This window comes from Podarcis liolepis (genome assembly GCF_965112155.1).
Source record: "Podarcis liolepis genome assembly, chromosome: 7".
Lineage (NCBI taxonomy): Eukaryota > Metazoa > Chordata > Lepidosauria > Squamata > Lacertidae > Podarcis > Podarcis liolepis.
Genome location: NC_139561.1, coordinates 28103332 through 28122186, shown reverse-complemented (window position 1 = coordinate 28122186; position 18855 = coordinate 28103332). Strand labels below are relative to the sequence as shown.

Here is an 18855-nt window from a genome sequence, read left to right as displayed (position 1 = left end):
TGTCTGTCAACGGAGGTCCACCACCCGCCTCGCGTCAAATGGTTAACTTCTGAAGACCGGATTGGCCGCTGCGGGAGCAACGAGATCACGTGAACAGCCACGGCCTGCTCCGGAAGAGCGCTCGGGGCTGGGAAGGGAGAGGCCGGTCGGCTACTGTTCAGGATTCCCCCAATGGCTTCGTTTGTTAGCACCACCCTCCCGCCTCAAAAGTAAAAAGTGGCAATACGGAGCCAGGACGTTATGCGTCTAAAGACAGGAGTGATCAGTCTACCATTTTTTTTAAGTCTATGGTTCAGGGGTTATTTGAATGAGCCGAGCGACCGGATGTTCGAGGTTCGCGTCGCTCTAGGCAGCGCCCTGAAATTCTATGAAAAACATCCTTTTGGGCCTCTTTGACGTCATCGGACGTCGACAGAAAGAAAATTTTCTTCCCGGAAGTAGGTCGGAGGAAGACACAAAATAGGGGTAGGAATGCTGTCTGGAGAGCATCCCTTTTTCTGGAGCCGGATATGGTGGAAGCCTCCTGTGTTACCCTGGGGATAGAGGGCGTAGGGGTGGAGTCTCTTTTAGGGGTGGCTTGCTTGCCCTGGAGAATCCTGAGATTGGTGTTGGCAGCTTGGGGTGCGGCCGTTGTAGCTTTACTGATATACAGTATTACAGGAAAGGGATACTCTGGCATGAACTGACTGGCAGAAGAGACTGGTCCTTCACATTATGTTGACTTGACTTGTGGAACTGCCTGCCACATGATTTGAACATAGACTCCCACCTCAAGCAGCTTTAAAGGGAGATGAGCCAAATTTCATGAAGGAGAAGATAAACTGTGGAACCATCTGGGAGAGGGCTGTGGTGTACAGCCCCCGTTTGTGACCTCCCCATTGTGAAAAGCACAATGCTGGTCTAGATGGGCCTCTGGCCTGGTATGGTAGAGCTCTGCTTGTTGCATTATTACATTTATATCCCTTTACTCCGTGTTGCTCAGAGAGTATGCAAAGGTTCTCTCCTGCCTCTATCCTATAATTTTGTCCTCCCATCAACTTTGCGAGGTAGGGTAAACTGAGAGATTGTGGCTGACCTGAAGTCACCAGCTGAGCTTGATGGCTGAGTAAGGGAGGGATTTGAACTTGATCTCCCAAAGTTTTGGGGATTAGTCTGATTAGGCTTGACTACTTTTATAAGTTAGTGACTGGAAGGTGGTTTGGAGAGCTGGATACTGGAGGTTTTTTCCCCTGAGGCAGCAGTTGTATTTGAGATGGCATTGTGTATTGTGCCACCTTGATGGGTTTAATTGAAGCATCTGCTTCCGTGGTCTACAACCCCTTCATCAAGTGTATAAAATGTCCTTCATGAGTATCTAACTGACAAAACATATTATAGTCTGCGAAAACTGGTGCCACAATAAATCTTCTAGTCTTTGAGGGTCTGCAATATTCCTTGCTTTAAGAATAGTGGATAGCCAATGAAATTCCCGAGGTGGGTAATAAAAAGAAATAAACAGTAGTGTACATTCAGCTCCTTGGTATTCCAGGTTAAAACTACCATATTAACCAAACTTTTAATGGCAGATTTGTGACCTGCTGGGACTGCTAATTTTTGATGTTATGAAAGAGTGACTATTTCTTCCTGTTTTATGATTGTAGGGTGAATTGATTGATTTTAGGCTACATAGGGGTGTAATGAATCTATGTGAGCTGCTTTGTAGAATCTGGAGAGGAAAAGCTGCACACAAATACTTATAATAAATGAGAAAAATCACATTGTTTCTGAATACGGTGTTGTATTTGAAGTTTGTGTATATATTTGAAAATCAATTAAAATATAATACAAAGAAAAAAGATAAATGCATTCAAATCAAGAATCCACATCTAGAGAATAGTAAATCTGGTAAATAAAAAAGGCAAATTTTCAGTTGAGCAGGAACCACAAATGAACAGGGCACGTTCTAGAAACTAGCAGCCATCTATATTGTTTTAAATATTAGTGTTATAAAAGGTTGTCATAATGAATGAGGAGACAGCTTGCAGAGAGAATTCTCCAAGACATAAGAATCATTTATAAGCACCTATTGGGGTGCTTTCACAGTTACTGTATCCAGGCTGGATAGTTGCATTCTTTTTAAAATTCAGCTTATGGTAGCCAAAAGCAACCTTGATACTAGCACAGGTAGGCTATTATGTGTTATTTGTTTCCATAATTTTTACATATCTGAAGAAATCTCTCTTTCAAAATATCACTATGCCCAGAGAAATTTCCCTCAGTCTGTTCTTGCTGTGTGTGGACTCTTGAAGGTTGTTTCCAGATATACTCCAAATGAGTCTAAGGTGTATAATATGACTTGTGGGCAAGATAAGACACGTATAGACATAGGAGTAAAGTATTGAAATAGGATTGGGCAGTCTTTGGGGATATAGTGTTGCAGAGATGGGAGGCTAGGTTATTTCTAACCCTTTGTGCTTTCTGACTAAAGAGCCCCAAACCATTTTATTTTTCTCTTTCTAGGCATATATACCAGAGTTAGATTACAGCAATGGATGCTGCTGGACGTCCTTCGACGGGACAGGTGATCCTCCTGGCGACCAGTTCAGCTGTCACCGCAATTCTGTATGCCATTTACAGGCAAAAGTCAAAAATAGTTTACAGCTTGAAGGTCAGTTGCTGCTTAGAACAGGGCCACAGATAACCATTATTTTTAATTTTACGTATTCAGTATTTTTTCAATGTCTGTTCTGCTTCTCAACTGAAAAGTATCTGGAGCAGCTGCAACAGCCTTTAAATGTTGAATTTATAAAAGGTAAAGCCTGTTATGAACATTATAAACTAAAAGTATATTGGATCCAAAAACTACAAATGCCAAACGAAGGGAGGAAATCCCAAAAGGCGAGAAAGGAGTGGGGGGTACACAATTATTGTGTTATGGGTTGTAGTCAATTAATTCCTACGCAAAGTAGACCTATGCAAAGATTTTGAGTGAAGAACGGGCTCTTACCTATGTTTAATTCCCTCCACCCAGGGAGCGAAAAAAGTCACCCTAGACCAGGATTTGAAGACTATCCTTATGGAAGCACCTGGGAAATGTGTTCCTTATGCAGTAATAGAAGGTAGGGTTTGTGAGTCTTGTGGGTTGCTGGTAATGGGGGTGGGAAGCATGTATGAGTGTTTGCCATTAGGTGTCTAGTTTGCTCCATCTGTCAGGGAGGATTATGGTATAACATGCACACTAAAATGCAACTCCCATTAGCCTCAACCAGTGATCATGGCTGTCCCTGCACTGCATAGTCCTTAGACCTGTGGGTAATTTAATAGGTTCCTATTGCTCTTGCTGTTCTGTTACACTGTGGTGAGTCTTCAGGTGTGCAAGTAAGCTCTTTTCAGCTGTTTTTTCTTCCCTCTGCCATCCAATAGGTGTAGTGCGGTCTATTAAGGAAACCCTCAACAGTCAGTTTGTGGAAAACTGCAAGGGAGTGGTTCAGAGGCTAACACTGCAGGAGCACAAGATAGTATGGAACCGAACCACGCACCTCTGGTAGGTACATTTCACTCCCAGACTTGAAAATGGGACAAGAGGGTTGTTGCTTCCACTGGTGTATTGGTGTGAGGCAATATGTCAGGAGTGCTCTGATGGTGTTTCCTGCTTGGTAGGGGGTTGGACTCGATGGCCCTTGTGGTCTCTTCCAACTCTATGATTCTATGATTCTAAGAGCCTTTATTGGAGCATGTGGCTTAATCAGTAGCGTAGGCCAGGTGCCATTCAGATTATTATAATCCACCTTTCAATCTCTATCAGGGTGGAGTCTGCATGCAGTCCTCTCGCCCCCAGGGCTCTCCCCAGGCTGTATCCCCTCCCCAGGCTTGCTCTGTCCCCCCGTGAGTGCTTTTGCCTGGCTGGAATGTGCTCCTGTGAGAATGCCTCTACCTTGCCAAGATGGAGAGTTGTGTGTTTAAAAAATCTGGCTTCTGTGCCAGAAAAGCAGCCCCCTTGCTAAAAAAAAGATCCCGCAGGTTTTCTCAAAGTCTGCATCTAGCACATAAGAAGTTTAATCAAAGTGTGTTGTGGCACCTTAAAGACTAATACATTTGTTACGGCATAAGGTTTTGTGGACAAAAGTCCATTTCAGTATAGCGTAAAGGATCATTCTTAGTGGGCAGATATGGGATGGGGAGAGAGAGATGTAAAGAGTGAGGCGAAGTGTCAATGAAAAGCAATCAAAAGAGGAAAACAAAACAGTGTGTGACAATTGCATTGCAGTTGGAAACAGGGGCAGGGGACCGTTTGGACCAGTGGTGGGCAGAGCCAGAGGCAAAGGTGGCAATAAAGAAAATCAAGTTTTACTTTGTATAGCAGGCTAGATTTCACTCACACTCTGTCCTCCATTGAGAGAAGGAATAAACATTATCAGAGTTCAAGAATGCATTCCAACCAGGCAAGAATGCTGAGGGGAGGGTGCAACTTTGGAAGATGTATGGCTTGATGAGAGGCCTGAGGGCCATAGACCTGCCCTGTCCCTGATCTGAATAGTCATGATACGGAAGGGGAGGGAAGAGAAGCGCAAGCAAATCCCGGCAAACTCAATCAAATTCTTCATTAAGTTTCTGTAGACCAAAATGTTAGGACCCGTGTCCGGGCAAACCTTTATGTGTGCAGCAGGTGGGCCCAGCTAAGTGGGCAATCCGTTCTGTGTTTCTGCTGCTGCTTTAAACCTTTTTGCTGGGTCCTCGTTCCCCAGGAGCGACTACGAGAAGATCATTCACCAGAGGACCAACACAACAGCCTTTGATATGGTGCCCCAGGAGGGAGGAGCCGATGTCGCCGTGAGGGTGTTGAAACCCCTGGACGCTGCCGAGCTCAGCTTGGAGACAGTGTACGAGAAGTTCCACCCGTCCGTCCAGTCCTTCACGGATGTGATTGGCCACTACATCAGTGGGGAGCGCCCCAAAGGCATCAAGGAGACCGAAGAGATGCTGAAGGTGGGGGCGGCGCTTACCGGGGTGGGCGAGCTGGTCCTGGACAACAACACCATCAGGCTGCAGCCCCCCAAGCAGGGGATGCGCTATTACCTAAGCAGCCTAGATTTCGAGGCCTTGCTCCAGAAGGAAGAATCGAGCGTCCGTCTCTGGAAGGTCCTGACTCTACTTTTTGGTTTTGCCACGTGCGCCGTGCTCTTCTTTGTCCTCCACAAGCAGTACCGCCATCACCGGGAGAAGCAGCGCTTGCGTCAGGTGCAGGAGATGATCGCAGCGGGCGGGGACACGCTGAACGCATGCGTCGTCTGCTTGAGCAATGCCCGCTCCTGTGTGTTCCTCGAGTGCGGGCACGTCTGCTCGTGCGACAAGTGCTACCAGGCGCTGCCCCAGCCTCCCCGTTGCCCCATTTGTAGGCAAGAGATCACAAGAGTCGTGCCTTTGTACAACAGCTGAATTGGCGGCGCCGTCTCTTTTGGCGAGCTCCCCGTCGGTCTTTCTCGTTGAGGAACGTTCTTCCGGCTTTCGCTGCAGCATTAGAGGCGTGCGGGGTGTGGGTTTGGTGTGACCCTTGGCACAGACGGAGAACCAAGCCATGTTGCATAGAGCTGTAAACAAAGATTCAGAGCTTTTAACGATTGCTGTGATTTGGGAAGTAGACCATTCAACACTTCTTGGGTGGATTTTCTTTGCCAAAATGAAGGTTCTCAACTGACAATTCACATGTAAACCATGGAAAATTCAGTTTTCTCCAACCTGTTGCCCCGCAGATATTTTTGACTACAGCTACCATCAACCCTGGGGTTGTAGCCTAAACCACCTGGAGGGCACCAGGTTGGATAAGCTGCTTGAACTAATCCTTGTGTTTTCTTTCTCCTGTGTGAGAATTAACAGGATCATGTTTCTAAACTGGTATGCTTTTTTTGAGTGTTTTTCACCAGTGCTCTCTCTCTGTGTGTACTTCCTCCGAAACATTTACCAATCCCAATTCTCTCCTGAGAAGCTCCAAATTCAGTGCTCAGAATAAATTAAGTTTGCACTGCTTTGGTTTTAATTTTGCTTTCAGTATTTCAGAGCTCAAATCTTTTTCTTTCTTTTTTTTAAGTAAGGAGGTGGTTAGAGAGAAGACAGAAGACTATTGAGCTTATGGCAAGGGGGCAGGCAGGGCAGCAGCCCCAGGGGGGAAATGGAAGGCTGCACTGGCCAGTGAAGTACAACCTCTCCCCCACCTGGCACAGCTCTCTGGTAGTTGCTGACTGTTCATTAAACAGAATCAGGAAACTTCGCAGGGTGAATGATGATGAAAAGGGCAACCAAAGTGATCAAGAGGATGGAGCAACTCCCCTATGAGGAATGGTTGCAGCATGGCAATTAAAGGATTTAAAGTGGTTTGATTGTAATTATCCCTTCCTATAATTTTGAAGGAAAACATAAAGTGCTTTGTATGTCAGCACTTCACAATTTCCTTAATTTGGTGCAGGTGTTCATTTTAAGTATAAACAGGACTCCATTTTCGTAGCTGATTGTATGCAGCAATGCCCTCTTTATGCACCAATGTGGTCTAAACGTGCATATTGTCCTCTAGATCCAAGTTTTGGGCACCTGTATTCATGCAAACACAAACCTATACATATTCACACAGAGAACGGGTATTATAAACTGTTCAGTTATAGCAAAGGCTCTTGTTTCCGAAAAGGACAGGACGGTGTTTGGGTGACAGGGACTGATCTCTCCAGCACATTTAATTCTCTGAAATGTGGAGAGGAGGGAAAATGGAAAAAAAAGATGAATTATGTCTGCAAGCCCCTTCCCAATACCGACCCACTTCAATTGATGGAAGAGAGAGGTCTCCTTCATTTACAATACCAGTAAGCAGTGTGCGTATCCAATGTAAACGAGATGCTACAGCTCTGTATATAAAAGGCTAGACTATTGGGCTACAGGTTTGCAGAGGAGGAGGTGGCTGATGGGTTTGAACTTCCCTTCTATCGGTTCCAAAGGTGGAGAGCTTCGAAGCTCTTCTTGCACAGGGGTTTCCCAGCCCAGAAACAGCTTTCAAGCTCTCAGACTTCCTTACCTGCTCTTAGGGGCTCTGGCGGGAACTTGGGCAACCTTGCGAAAGCTTGTGGGAGCCTCCAAGAGTTGGGTAAGCAAATCTGAGCTTAGAAGCTTTCCGCTTGGGGGACAAGGCCTGCTCAGAGCCCAGTTCTGGAAAGGGTAAGAATGTTCGCGACAGTTCCATGGCGGTGGTTTGAGTATACGCGTACCTGCATATATGTGACATCCCCAGAATGAGACTCTCTTGCAAGGCACAATCACACTGTCCTCGCTGCTTTGGCACTTGCCTAAGAATGTGAGCTGAGCTGTACTGGATCAGGCCAGTGGCCCACCTAGTGCAGCATCCTGTCCTCCCAGCAGCCTACCAGATGCCTGTGGGAAACAGCAAGCGGGACCTGAGAACGAGAACTTTCTCTTGCCCTGCCCCACCCTCCACGGTTTCTAGCAACTCTTCCCACACAGCCTTGCAATGATATTTTGACCCTTTTCTTTGTCCAGGGTATGATTGCCCGACCTCAAGGCGAGAGAACAGGGAAGGTGCCTTTACATCTCTGCACGAGTCCATGTGCAGAGCTGGCTTCCTTCCAAACGAGTACATACCCAGAACAATGACTCGCATGGAAATGTGGGCTGCTCCTGATGGTGGCTGGTTCTGTTGGGGCTGAAACAGAACTGATGACGAACGCAGCGTTAGTAACTCTGTGTGATTGGTTAAAGGAGCTTCCTGTGGTCCAGATCTTCCCACTCTGCTTCTGCTATTTACTTAAGAATGCACCATGCAGTTGCATGATTCCTTGTTTTGAATCCTGTTATCAGAATCCCGTGAAGCAGGTTAGGCTGAGTGACTGTCTGTGCACTTCATGCCTAAGTTAGGTCACCCACATCCTATTTCAGCACTCCTAATGCTCTACAGCAGGGACGTGGGTGGCGCTGTGGGTTAAACCACAGAGCCTAGGACTTGCCGATCAGAAGGTTGGCGGTTCGAATCCCCGCGACAGGGTGAGCTCCCGTTGCTCGGTCCCGGCTCCTGCCAACCTAGCAGTTCAAAGCATGTCAAAGTACAAGTAGATAAATAGGTACCGCTCCGGTGGGAAGGTAAACGGCGTTTCTGTGCGCTGCTCTGGTTCGCCAGAAGCGGCTTAGTCATGCTGGCCACATGACCTGGAAGGTGTACACCGGCTCCCTTGGCCAATAAAGTGAGATGAGCGCTGCAACCCCAGAGTCGACCACAACTGGACCTAATGGTCAGGGGTCCCTTTACCTTTACCTTAATGTGCTGCAGCACGCTGGCTCTTGATGTGACAATTTGACAGGCATAACAATGGGAAGCAGGAATCCAGTTTGCTCTCTGGAGAAGACCGGCGCAATCACCTGAGATAGCTACTTCATTTCCTTATTTATTGCATTTGAATCTCACGTTTTCCTCCAAGGAGCTTGAGGTAGCATACATGATTCTTCCTCCTCCATCTCCACAGCAACCCTGTGAGATAGGTTAGGCTGAGAGGCCGTGACTGGCCCAGGGTTTAGTGAGCTTCATGGCCAAGTGGGGATTTGAACCTTGGTCTCCCAGGTCCAGGTCTGGCACTCTAACCACTACACCACATTCGATTTCTGCTGTGCTGCCATGCCTTAACCAGTTGTAGAGCTTAAAACGATCTGCATGAATTCTGAGCCCTGTATTGTTTGGGAACCTATGCCTTGTGGTTCCTGGGATGCTGTGTTGGGACTCTAGGTGGCGATGCATCACCATGTTGGTTGCGCTCAGGTGGCCAAGCTCCGCTGCAAGCCCACAACTCCATCTGCTGGCAGGCTTTCCTTCGCCAAGCGAAGATGCAGAGGTGTGATGGTAAACAGGGACAGCAAAGCAGAGAGAGCTGCCACTCTGGTCTATTTCTGTTTCTGCCGCTCCCTTTCACTCCTACAGCGATGATACTATTGGACCTATGAATCTGTTTTCCAAGTAAGAGGGTGTCTTCGGCAGCCACCTGTTTCAGTCCCAGAGTGAAGCAACAACACATAAAATATTTCGACAGTGTTAATAAGCACAATATCCCATGCAAATGGTCCATATGTGTGTGCGTGTGTCATTTTCACACGTCCATCTTTGCTGGATTTGGAGATTGGTGTGAAGGAAGGCAAGATGGGTGAGAATCCATCTTGCATGTGCAGTAGTCTGCACATGCCCAGGGACAGTCTTTTCTTCATGACATTACAAGGCATTAGAGGGAGGACGGTGGCTCAGTTGCAGAGCACCGCCATTGCATGCAGAAGGTTCCAGGTTCAATCCTTGACATTTTTGGGTGGGTTTGGGAATGTCCCCTGCCTAAAATCGTGCAAAGATACAGCCAGTCAATGTGAACAATACTGAGCTAGAGGGATCAATGTTCTGACTTTGTCTGTGCACAGTTTGCTCCTACAAGGTAAGATGGCCACCAGTTTTAAAAGGGATAAGACAAATTCATGGCGGTGGCTGGGAGCTTTTAGCATGCACCAAAAACAGTGCTGCAAAGACATCTGTCTAATACCAATGGGCAGGGAGTTTCAAAGCGTAGGTGCTGCCACAATAAAGGATTCCTTACAAGTGTGAAATCAAAGTGATATGGCACTTGTAAAAGGGCTGATTCTGCAGATCGTTTAGGTGAATGTATACTGCAAGAAGCTTGTCATAGAAACCTAGAGTTGGAAGAGATCCTGGGGATCATCTAGTCCAGGGGTCAGCAAACTTTTTCAGCAGGGGGCCGGTCCACAGTCCCTCAGACCTTGTGGGGGGTTGGACTATATTTTTTTTTGGGGGGGGGAATAATGAACAAATTCCTATGCCCCACAAATAACCCAGAGATGCATTTTAAATAAAAGCACACTTTCTACTCATGTAAAAACACGCTGATTCCCGGACCGTCTGTGGGCCGGATTTAGAAGGCAATTGGGCTGGATCCGGCCCCTAGGCCTTAGTTTGCCTACCCATGATCTAGTCCAACTCCCTGCAATTCAGGAATCTGCAGCTGTCCCATACAGGGATCGAACCTGCAACCTTGGCATTACCAGCACCACGCTCTAACCCACTGAGCTATTCACTGTCCTGATCATCCCCATGTGGAATTAGGTCAGAAATGGGAACCTGCAGCTTTTCAGAGGGAGCTGGACACCACTGCCCATCACCCCCCACCTTTGGACATGATACTGGCCGGGGCTGATGGAATTTGGAGTCTTATCAACATTTGGAGGGTTACTGGTTGATTCCCTCTGACGTACCTCTTCACTATCACTTCTGCATGAGATCATTTAAGGCCAAGATGGGGGAACTTGTGACTTTCCACTTTCCAGTTACGTACTTTGAACCACTTTTCCATTCAGTTTGCAGAAAGCCTTTTGAAGTTTCTTGCAATCCTGTGTGTGTGTTTTTGGTGTTTTTTGGTGTGTGTGGTTTTTTTTTACTGTCCTGAACAATTTGGTGCCGCCATTCAAAGGAAGTAAATTAGTTCTGAATCTGTGGAACTGCCACCAAGAAGGCAGGCCTTTTCTGTGTGCATTTTGCCCCACTCCTTTCAAAAGGCCAGTGCACACCCTTCCTTCCTGCCCTAACCAAAAAACCTCTCTGCAGGCACTTTGTGGAAGGCAGACACAGTTGCCCCAATAATTTCTTATTTGGAGTCTTGATGCTTCATGTACTTGTTGTGAAAAGTGGGATCCATCGAGCCAATAGCCTCACGCTTAAAAATGGCACAAGCTTCTCTGGAATGAGAGAGACAGAGCCTTTGCAATCTCAATGGTGTTGCTTGCTCTTATTTAACCATAATATATATGCGTGTATATATATAATATTAAAGTGCTAGATGAACCCAGGGCGATCCATCTGCTAGCTTAGGTGGCGAGATGGAAAATATTTGTTTTACTCTCTTCCAAGTGAAGTTTGGGGGTGCATGTGAGGTCTTTGTGTGTGTGGCGGTGAGGAGGCAGCTAAATGCACACAGTGCTTCAAGGCATGATAGAGCAGCAAATTAAATTAAGAAGTAAGCAGGTGGCTCTTCTTGCACCTCCTGCCCACCCACGCTGGTTGTTTTTTTGAGTAAGGGCAACAAATCCCTCTTAATGTTTGCACTTGAAATGTGCCAGTCAAGAAACAGACCTCGTGGTTCTCTATTCCACCCTCCCACCGACTCCCCACTCATCAATAGGGCTGGCAAATCTGATAGTCTTGGTTTCTTATTTTTTCCCCAAGGTGGGGAGTGATCTGGAGACTGTGACCTGCAGCTGAGGCAGAGAGAGGCAGGGAGAGAACAGAGCTGTGTTTGGTAAACTGAAGGCTGCTCCCTGGCATTTCCAGGTAGGGCTGGGAAAACATCCTTGCCTGCGCAGAACCATTGCTTGTCAGTGTAGATGAGGGGTGGGGAAATCATCTATGCACAGTTTCTTATTCCCCTGCTCTTATTCTCCCATCCCGGCCAACAATTAGGCTTGGGGGAAAAGTCCTCTCACTTTTTTTTTCAAGCATAAGGGGAAGGCATGTGATCTTTGGAGAGTCCGACTGGGGAGGCAAGAGTTAATCATCCCTCCCCCAGCTGCAACCCCCAGGAAACTCACAACAACCCTGCAACAGTTAGGCTTGGAGGGAGTTACTCCCCAGGTCCCAATCATAATCCCTCCAAATCCTGCTCCCTCAATGCAGTTGAAAACCTCTTCTGTTGTAGCATTCTAATTTTCAAATCTAATTTCAGTAAGGGATAGGAGAATGGGGTCCTGTGGGCGCCATCTAGTTGCGTGTAAGACCAGAAGTGCATATTGACAACCCGTGTTTTAAGCTGCCTTGATGTCTCTTTTGTTGCTTTTACTGCAAGAGACTGCTTCTTTTTTTTTATAATAGTTTTTTTATTGCTTTTTTCCAGGGTAGAAAATACATCATCAATAGCACAACAAAAGCGGTTTTACAGAAAAGAAAAGAAATTATAGAAAGAAAAAAGAAGTTCACTTTTTCACATCAATTTTCATAATCAACCAGACTTCCCCACGTCCTCCATCCCCTGCTTTCTTTACAATAAAAATAAACAGCAAATTAATACCTTATTTCAAGTGTTTTTGTGTTTTCATTTAATTATATAGTCCACAATTTATGCATTTCTAAATCTTAACTTAATTTCCATCATTTACCGATTTCAATACTGAAGCATGTTTTTCCAGAACACTTAGCAAATTCTCAACATTCATATAACTTATAATGTTTTTGTAAATAGTCCTTAAATTTTTTCCAGTCCTCTTCCACTGCGTCTTCTCCCAGATCTCGGATTCTGCCTGTCATTTCAGCTAATTCCATATAGTCGATCAGCTGCGAATGCCATTCTTCCAGCGTGGGTAGCTCCTGTGCCTTCCAGTATTTGGCTATAAGAATTCTTGCTGCTGTGGTCGCATATAAAAAGAAAGTTCTATCTTTTTTTAACACTCTCTGGCCCACAATGCCCAGGAGGAAGGCCTCTGGTTTCTTATGAAAGGTGTATTTAAACACCTTTTTCAACTCGTTATAGATCATTTCCCAAAAAGCCCTCACCCTTGGGCATGTCCACCAGAGGTGAAAAAAAGTTCCTTCAGCCTCCTTACATTTCCAACATTTATTGTCAGACAAATGATATATCTTTGCAAGTTTGACTGGGGTCATGTACCACCTGTATACCATTTTCATAATGTTTTCCTTTAAGGCACTACATGCCGTGAATTTCATACCGGTGGTCCACAACCTTTCCCAGTCTTCAGACATAATGTTGTGCCCAATGTCTTGTGCCCATTTTATCGTAGCTGATTTGACTATCTCATCTTGAGTATTCCACTTAAGCAGCAAGTTATACATTCTTGAAAGCACTTTCGTCTTAGGTTCAAGTAATTCTGTCTCTAGTTTTGATTTTTCCACCTGGAAACCAATTTTTTTGTCTTTTTTAAAAGTCTCTAAGATTTGGGCATAGTGAAACCAGTCTCGCACCTTTCCTTTCAGTTTTTCAAAACTCTGCAACCTCCAAGTATCACCATCTCTTTCAATTATCTCACAATATTTCAACCAGCCACTCTCCATATTACGTAATTTTATAGCTTTAGCCTCCACCGGTGATAACCACCTCGGGGTCTTACTTTCAAATAAGTCCTTGTATTTAGTCCAGACAATGAATAGAGCTTTCCTGACAATATGGTTTTTAAACAGTTTATGAGACTTTGCCTTGTCGTACCAAAGATATGCATGCCACCCAAAAGCATTACTATGCCCTTCCAGATCTAGGACATCAGTGGTTTCTAACAGAAACCAATCTTTCATCCAGCAGAGAGATGCAGCTTCATAATACAATCTTAGGTCCGGCAGGGCAAACCCCCCTCTTTCCTTTGCATCTGTTAATATTTTAAATTTTATTCGGGGCTTTTTGCCCTGCCAGACAAACTTCGCAATGTCCCTCTGCCACTTTCCAAAACATTCCACTCTGTCCACGATCTGAAGGGTTTGAAACAAAAACAACATTCTTGGCAATACATTCATCTTAACTGCTGCAATTCTACCCGACAAGGAAAGTTTCAATCTTGACCATGTTTCTAGGTCCTTTTTAATTTCCGACCAACATTTTTCATAATTGTCTTTGAACAAATTCAAATTTCTCCCAGTCAGATTAACCCCCAGGTATTTCACTTTTGTAACGACATTTAATTCTGTTTCCTTCTGAAACCCATCTATTTCTGAAGGTGTCAAATTTTTTGCCAAAACCTTGGTTTTTTGTTTGTTTAGCTTGAATCCCGCCACCCGACCAAACTCAGAAATTAGTTCTAAAGCTCTTTTTGTGCTGGCTTCTGGCTCCTGTAATGTCAAAACCAAATCGTCTGCAAAGGCCTTCAGTTTATATTGTTTTTCTCCGACCTGTATTCCTTCCACCCGCTGGTCCTTCCTAATCATGTTCAGCAACACCTCCAGGACAGAGATAAATAACAAGGGTGATAAGGGGCACCCCTGTCGTGTCCCTTTTTCAATTTTAAACTCCTCTGTCACCACATTGTTTACTATCAATTTAGCTTTTTGCTCCGAATAAATTGCTTCAATACCATTTTGGAACGCCCTTCCCACTCCCATCCCTTCCAAATTTTTCTTCATAAATTTCCAAGATATATTATCAAAGGCTTTCTCGGCGTCTATAAAGATCAAAGCTGCCTTCGTGTTCAAATTTGTCTGTAATAGCTCCAAAACATCAATGATATTCCTAGTGTTGTCAGACAAATGCCTGCCAGGGAGAAAGCCTGCTTGGTCTTTATGAATTACTTCATTTAAAACTTTTTTCAATCTGTTTGCCAAAATGTCAGCAAAAATTTTGTAATCCACATTTAGGAGTGAGATGGGGCGATAGTTCCTGAGTTGAGTCTTTTCAGATTCCAATTTTGGGATCAAGGTGATGAATGCCTCTTTCCACGATTCGGGAGCCCCCTTCCCTTCCATAATTTGGTTACATACCTCCATTAATGGCTGGACCAGGTATTCCTTCAATGTCTTATAGTATTTGGAGGTAAGTCCATCTGGGCCTGGAGATTTGCCTAATTGCATGTTCTGAATGGCACTTTCAATCTCCTGTTGTGTCATTTTGTAATTCAGGGCTGTTTGCTTGTCTTGTGTTAGTTTTTGCAGGCCATAGCTTCTTAAAAAATTATTTATCTCAGTCTCAACTTGGGGTCCTTGAGTAAACAGTTTTTTAAAATATCTCTGGAAACACTTTCTAATATCTTCTGGTTTCTGAATACATTCTCCTTCAACCTCCAGATTGGTAACAAAGTTCAATTTTTGTCTCTTTTTCAGCTGCCATGCCAGCAGCTTCCCACATTTATTTGCAGATTCGAATGATCTTTGTTTCATCTGTTTAATTTTCCATTCGACTTCTTGGTTTATCAATTTCGCGTATTGTGCTTGATGGAATTTTATTTCTCTTAAAACTTCTTTTGATTTTGGGTTTAATCTCAGCTTTTTCTCTCCGTCTCTTATCTTCTCCAAAATCTTGTCCTTTTTACCATTCCAGAGTTTTTTCTTGATAGAGTTCTGCTGTATCAGGAACCCTCTCATAACAGCTTTACTTGCGTCCCAGATTGTTTTCTTTTCCACCAAAGTATTCAAATTTATTTCGAAATAATCTTTCAGCGTTTTTTGGGCCTTCTTCACAATCTCCTGATCTCTAAACAAATAGTCATTCATTCTCCATCTGAAGGATCCAGCTGGTGTAAGTCTTAAGTCTATTTTCAAGGCGTTATGGTCGGAGCAGGTTTTAGGGCAGATCTCTACTTTTTTTGTCTTAGGTGCCAGTCCTCTAGATGTCCAAATTTGGTCGATTCTTGTCCACGAAAGATGGGCCTCAGAAAAGAATGTTCCTTCTTTACCTAGAGGGTTCTTTGTTCTCCATATATCAATCAAATCCATATTGTCTGTAAGTTCAAAGAAAGTCTTTGGGAGTCTGCCATCTTTGGTCAAGTTCTGATTTTGTGACTTATCCATGTATGTGGAGACAACTCCATTCATATCACCCATCAAAATGATGTTAGTATAGTCAATGTAGTCCAACATTGTCTCATGCAGCTTCTTATAAAATTCCGATTTCCCATCGTTTGGTGCATAGATTCCTACAATCAAAAATTTCTCTCCTTGTGCTTGAATTTCAATCGCCAGGATTCTTCCTTGTTCATCTTTAAAAATCAATTTTGGTACTAGGGTCTCCTTTGCATAAATCACTACTCCTCTTTTTTTAACCTTATCTGATGAGATAAATTCTTGGCCTAGTCTCTTGTTGGTTAACACTCTCCTATGGAGCCTAGTCACATGTGTTTCTTGAAGGCAAATAATGTCTAATTGTTCTTTTCTCAAAATATGAAAAATCTTTTTCCTTTTTTCGGGAGAATTTGCGCCATTAATGTTCCAACTGAGAAGCTGTAGAGACATCTCGGACTAGTTATTGGCCTGCTGGGATGTCTCCTTTGTCGTTTTTGTCTGGAGGTGGAACCGGATTCAATCCAAACGAAGGAGGTGGCCAGACGCCTGCTATTCCTTTCCGAAGGTCTTCCCCGTGATCGTTTAGGAACTTTTCTTGCTCCTCTGCTGTTCTGATTCTTACCTTCACCCCTTTCAAAGTAAAAGATAATCCTTGAGGGAATTCCCACCTGTATGGGATTGTGTTGTTTCTCAGTAAGCTTGCTAGGTCTTTATATGTGGCTCTTAAATCCAAAAGCTGTTTTGGTATATCTCTGAAGATTTCTGCCTTTTTTCCATGAATCACCAATGAATTTTTAAAATGCAAGGCGAGTATGTTTTCTTTTTCTTGCCTAGATCTCAAAATGATCAGGCAATCTCTTGGTTTATCCTTCTTAGCCACTCTTCCTAGTCTAAAAGCGGTGACAATTTTAAAGTCTTTCTCTTCTGCCAGACCCCAGAATTTGGATATTTCTGTTGTCAAAAATCCAATCAGATCCTCTTTTTCTGATTCTGGGATGTTTCTAATTCTGAGGTTATTTTCCCTGTTTTTCAGTTCTGCAAGGGACAGGTACACTTGTTGTTCAGTAACCTGTCTACTCAGTGGTCTAACTTCCCCTCTTAATTCCTCTATCCTCTTTTTATTTTCGTCTGCTTTTGTGTTTACTTCCTGAACTAATTTTCGATTTTCTGTTGTAGTCTTTTCAATGTTACCTATCGCCTGTGTATTTTTAGTGACTTGGTCTGTCAATTTATTAATTGAGGCTGTTACCTGGTCAAATTTAGCAGCTTGTTCATCAAACCTAGCTGCTTGTTCATCAGCTTTTTTATTCAGTGCTGCCAACTGCTCCAATATTTCTTTAGAGACAGGGTCTATCCCTCCAGCAGCCATCTCTCCAAGAGTAGGCTGTATAGATTGTCCTTCCTGCAGACCTGTCAAGATTGGGACAGATGATCTGCGTAGCTGCACAGGCAGAGTTGATTGCAAAAGTTCAGTTTGTTTTGCTTTCTTTGCAGCCCTTGTTTTTGCTGTACCACTCATTCCACAGCTGTCCCAGTGTCAAGGTCAAATTGTAAATCCCATGGGAAAAGTAATTCCAAAAAAGGTAAACATCCAGACAGAAAAATTCCAAGACCAGTAGCAGTTCTCAGAGACTAATAATTCCACAATCCAGCAGGGGGAGCTCCCTGAAAATTAGGGAGAAGGATAGGAAATTTCCACCATTAAGTTCCCACAAACAAAAGATATTATCCAAAGCAGGGGGGGAGCCCCTCACCTTCAGTTTAAACTGCAGAGAACAAAAGTTCTTTGCCAAGGTGCTTGCAACAGTTCCTTTTTCCAACTTACAAAGTAGCCCAATGTAACTTATAACTTTATCTACAGTTACCGCAGTCCGATGTTACTTGTATCCGGTCAGACCGAGAGCAGGGTTTCAAAACTTTGTAATCCACAGGGGAAAAGAAAGAGGATCATAGACTTAGCTCACTTATAAAACTGTTATGTCCTTTCTTTAACTTTTAGTCAATCAAAGCCGAATTTGCAGAGTAAATTCCAACTCCTTTTGAGTTCCTTTTCAGCGCTTCAGCTTTAAAGGGACTTTGCTCGATACTTTAAACAGAGCCGGAAGACTGACTTCCTTTTTAGCGTCTCCCGCTTTCAGCCAAAATTCACCAGATTTAGTTCATATAAAGCCTCAGATTTCTTACTCACCAGTAAGTTGTTTCGGTTCTGTTGTTCAAAGAAGAAAGGTCAGCGCCGATCAGCAGCAGCCGCGCGGCTTCACTTCCGCGGAAAGAGCGATGGATTCACAGCACCGCTACCCCCTCCACGTTCCAAGACCCCTTACGGGGTCTCTTCTGCGTTTCCGAGGTCGCTCCTGGTGCCCGCCGAACCCCACGGCCACGGGCTCACTCTACCCGTGGTTTCTCTTGATGGGTCGTCGCTGTGCCGCAGCGCACGACCCTTTTCCGCGGAGCCCCTCTTCAACAGCTGAAGAGGACCGCCATTGCTGAACGCGCCGCCTCCGGAAGTCCAGGTGCCCTCTGCAAGAGACTGCTTCTTGTCATGAGCGCTAGTGACGTGCCCAGCTCAGGGATATTTTTTTTAAAAATGGAGTCACCCTCAAAAAGCATATGGTCATATCTCGGGTTACAGACGCTTCAGATTGCACATTTTCGGGTTGTGCACTGTGCCAAACCTGGAAGTACCGGAACGGGCTACTTCTGGGTTTCGGTGCTTGCGCATGTGCAGAAATACTAGATCGCATCACGCGCGTGCGCAGACACAGCAGTATGGGTTGCGAACGCTGCGGGTTGCGAACGTGCCTTCCGCATGGATCACGTTCACTACCCAATAGTCCACTGTACATCTTTCTCCAACTCCGAGATCATCTTTCCATTTAGACTTCATAAAAGTGTTCCTTTTCTAGCATTTTCTAATCTACATCAAGCTGCTTTTGGAAGCTGGGTTCCTTGAAACACATTTCTGTGTGTGTGAGACTTGAAATGGGGAAACTGGGACAGTCATTTTTATTCCTTACTAGACCCTCAGCGGGAGACACTGAGGGGAGCTGGCAGCCAGAACTTTCTCCTGAAACACTTGAGAAAAACTGAGTCAGATTTCCCTGTGGGAAGCAGGGATAGGATAGCTCCCAGGAAAATACCTTTAAGATGCTCTTGAGTTACATTTCACCCAGTTGTCCTACTTTCCAGAGTAAAGTACCCTACTTTATAGAGGACAGTCCTCTATCTCAAGGGATCTCAAGAGAGAACAGCCCTTTATTTGGAGATGTCTTCTGGGACTTCCCAGTCCAAATCTGGTTTAAATATATGGAGGATATGCAGGAGAGGCCTCGAAAATGTCCATCAACATCTGGCTG

The 18855-nt window shown here is 44.6% G+C and overlaps 1 protein-coding gene across 3 annotated transcripts; it reads left to right on the top strand.

Moving 5' to 3' along the window:
• The first annotated feature begins 77 nt into the window (after window positions 1–77).
• MUL1 (mitochondrial E3 ubiquitin protein ligase 1) lies at window positions 78–6002 on the top strand. 3 transcript variants are annotated; one of them, XM_083513967.1, is made up of 5 exons: window positions 78–465; window positions 2500–2647; window positions 3011–3098; window positions 3403–3523; window positions 4725–6002. In XM_083513967.1, exons 2-5 carry the CDS (start codon window positions 2528–2530, stop codon window positions 5413–5415), a joined length of 1020 nt encoding a protein of 339 aa, XP_083370093.1. In that variant the 5' UTR covers window positions 78–465; window positions 2500–2527; the 3' UTR covers window positions 5416–6002. The 3 variants fall into 3 exon arrangements, with proteins under 3 accessions (XP_083370093.1, XP_083370094.1, XP_083370095.1); XM_083513968.1 differs by having other exon boundaries at window positions 426–1473; XM_083513969.1 differs by having other exon boundaries at window positions 452–2163.
• The last annotated feature ends 12853 nt before the right edge of the window (window positions 6003–18855 follow it).

What these genes read in the sequence shown, in the direction of transcription:
- MUL1 (XM_083513967.1), top strand. Translation starts at nt 2,528, where the DNA reads ATGGATGCTGCTGGACGTCCTTCGACGGGACAGGTGATCCTCCTGGCG. An exon ending in AAATAGTTTACAGCTTGAAG is followed by an intron (nt 2,648 to 3,010) that starts GTCAGTTGCTGC and finishes CCCTCCACCCAG; the next exon opens with GGAGCGAAAAAAGTCACCCT. An exon ending in TCCTTATGCAGTAATAGAAG is followed by an intron (nt 3,099 to 3,402) that starts GTAGGGTTTGTG and finishes GCCATCCAATAG; the next exon opens with GTGTAGTGCGGTCTATTAAG.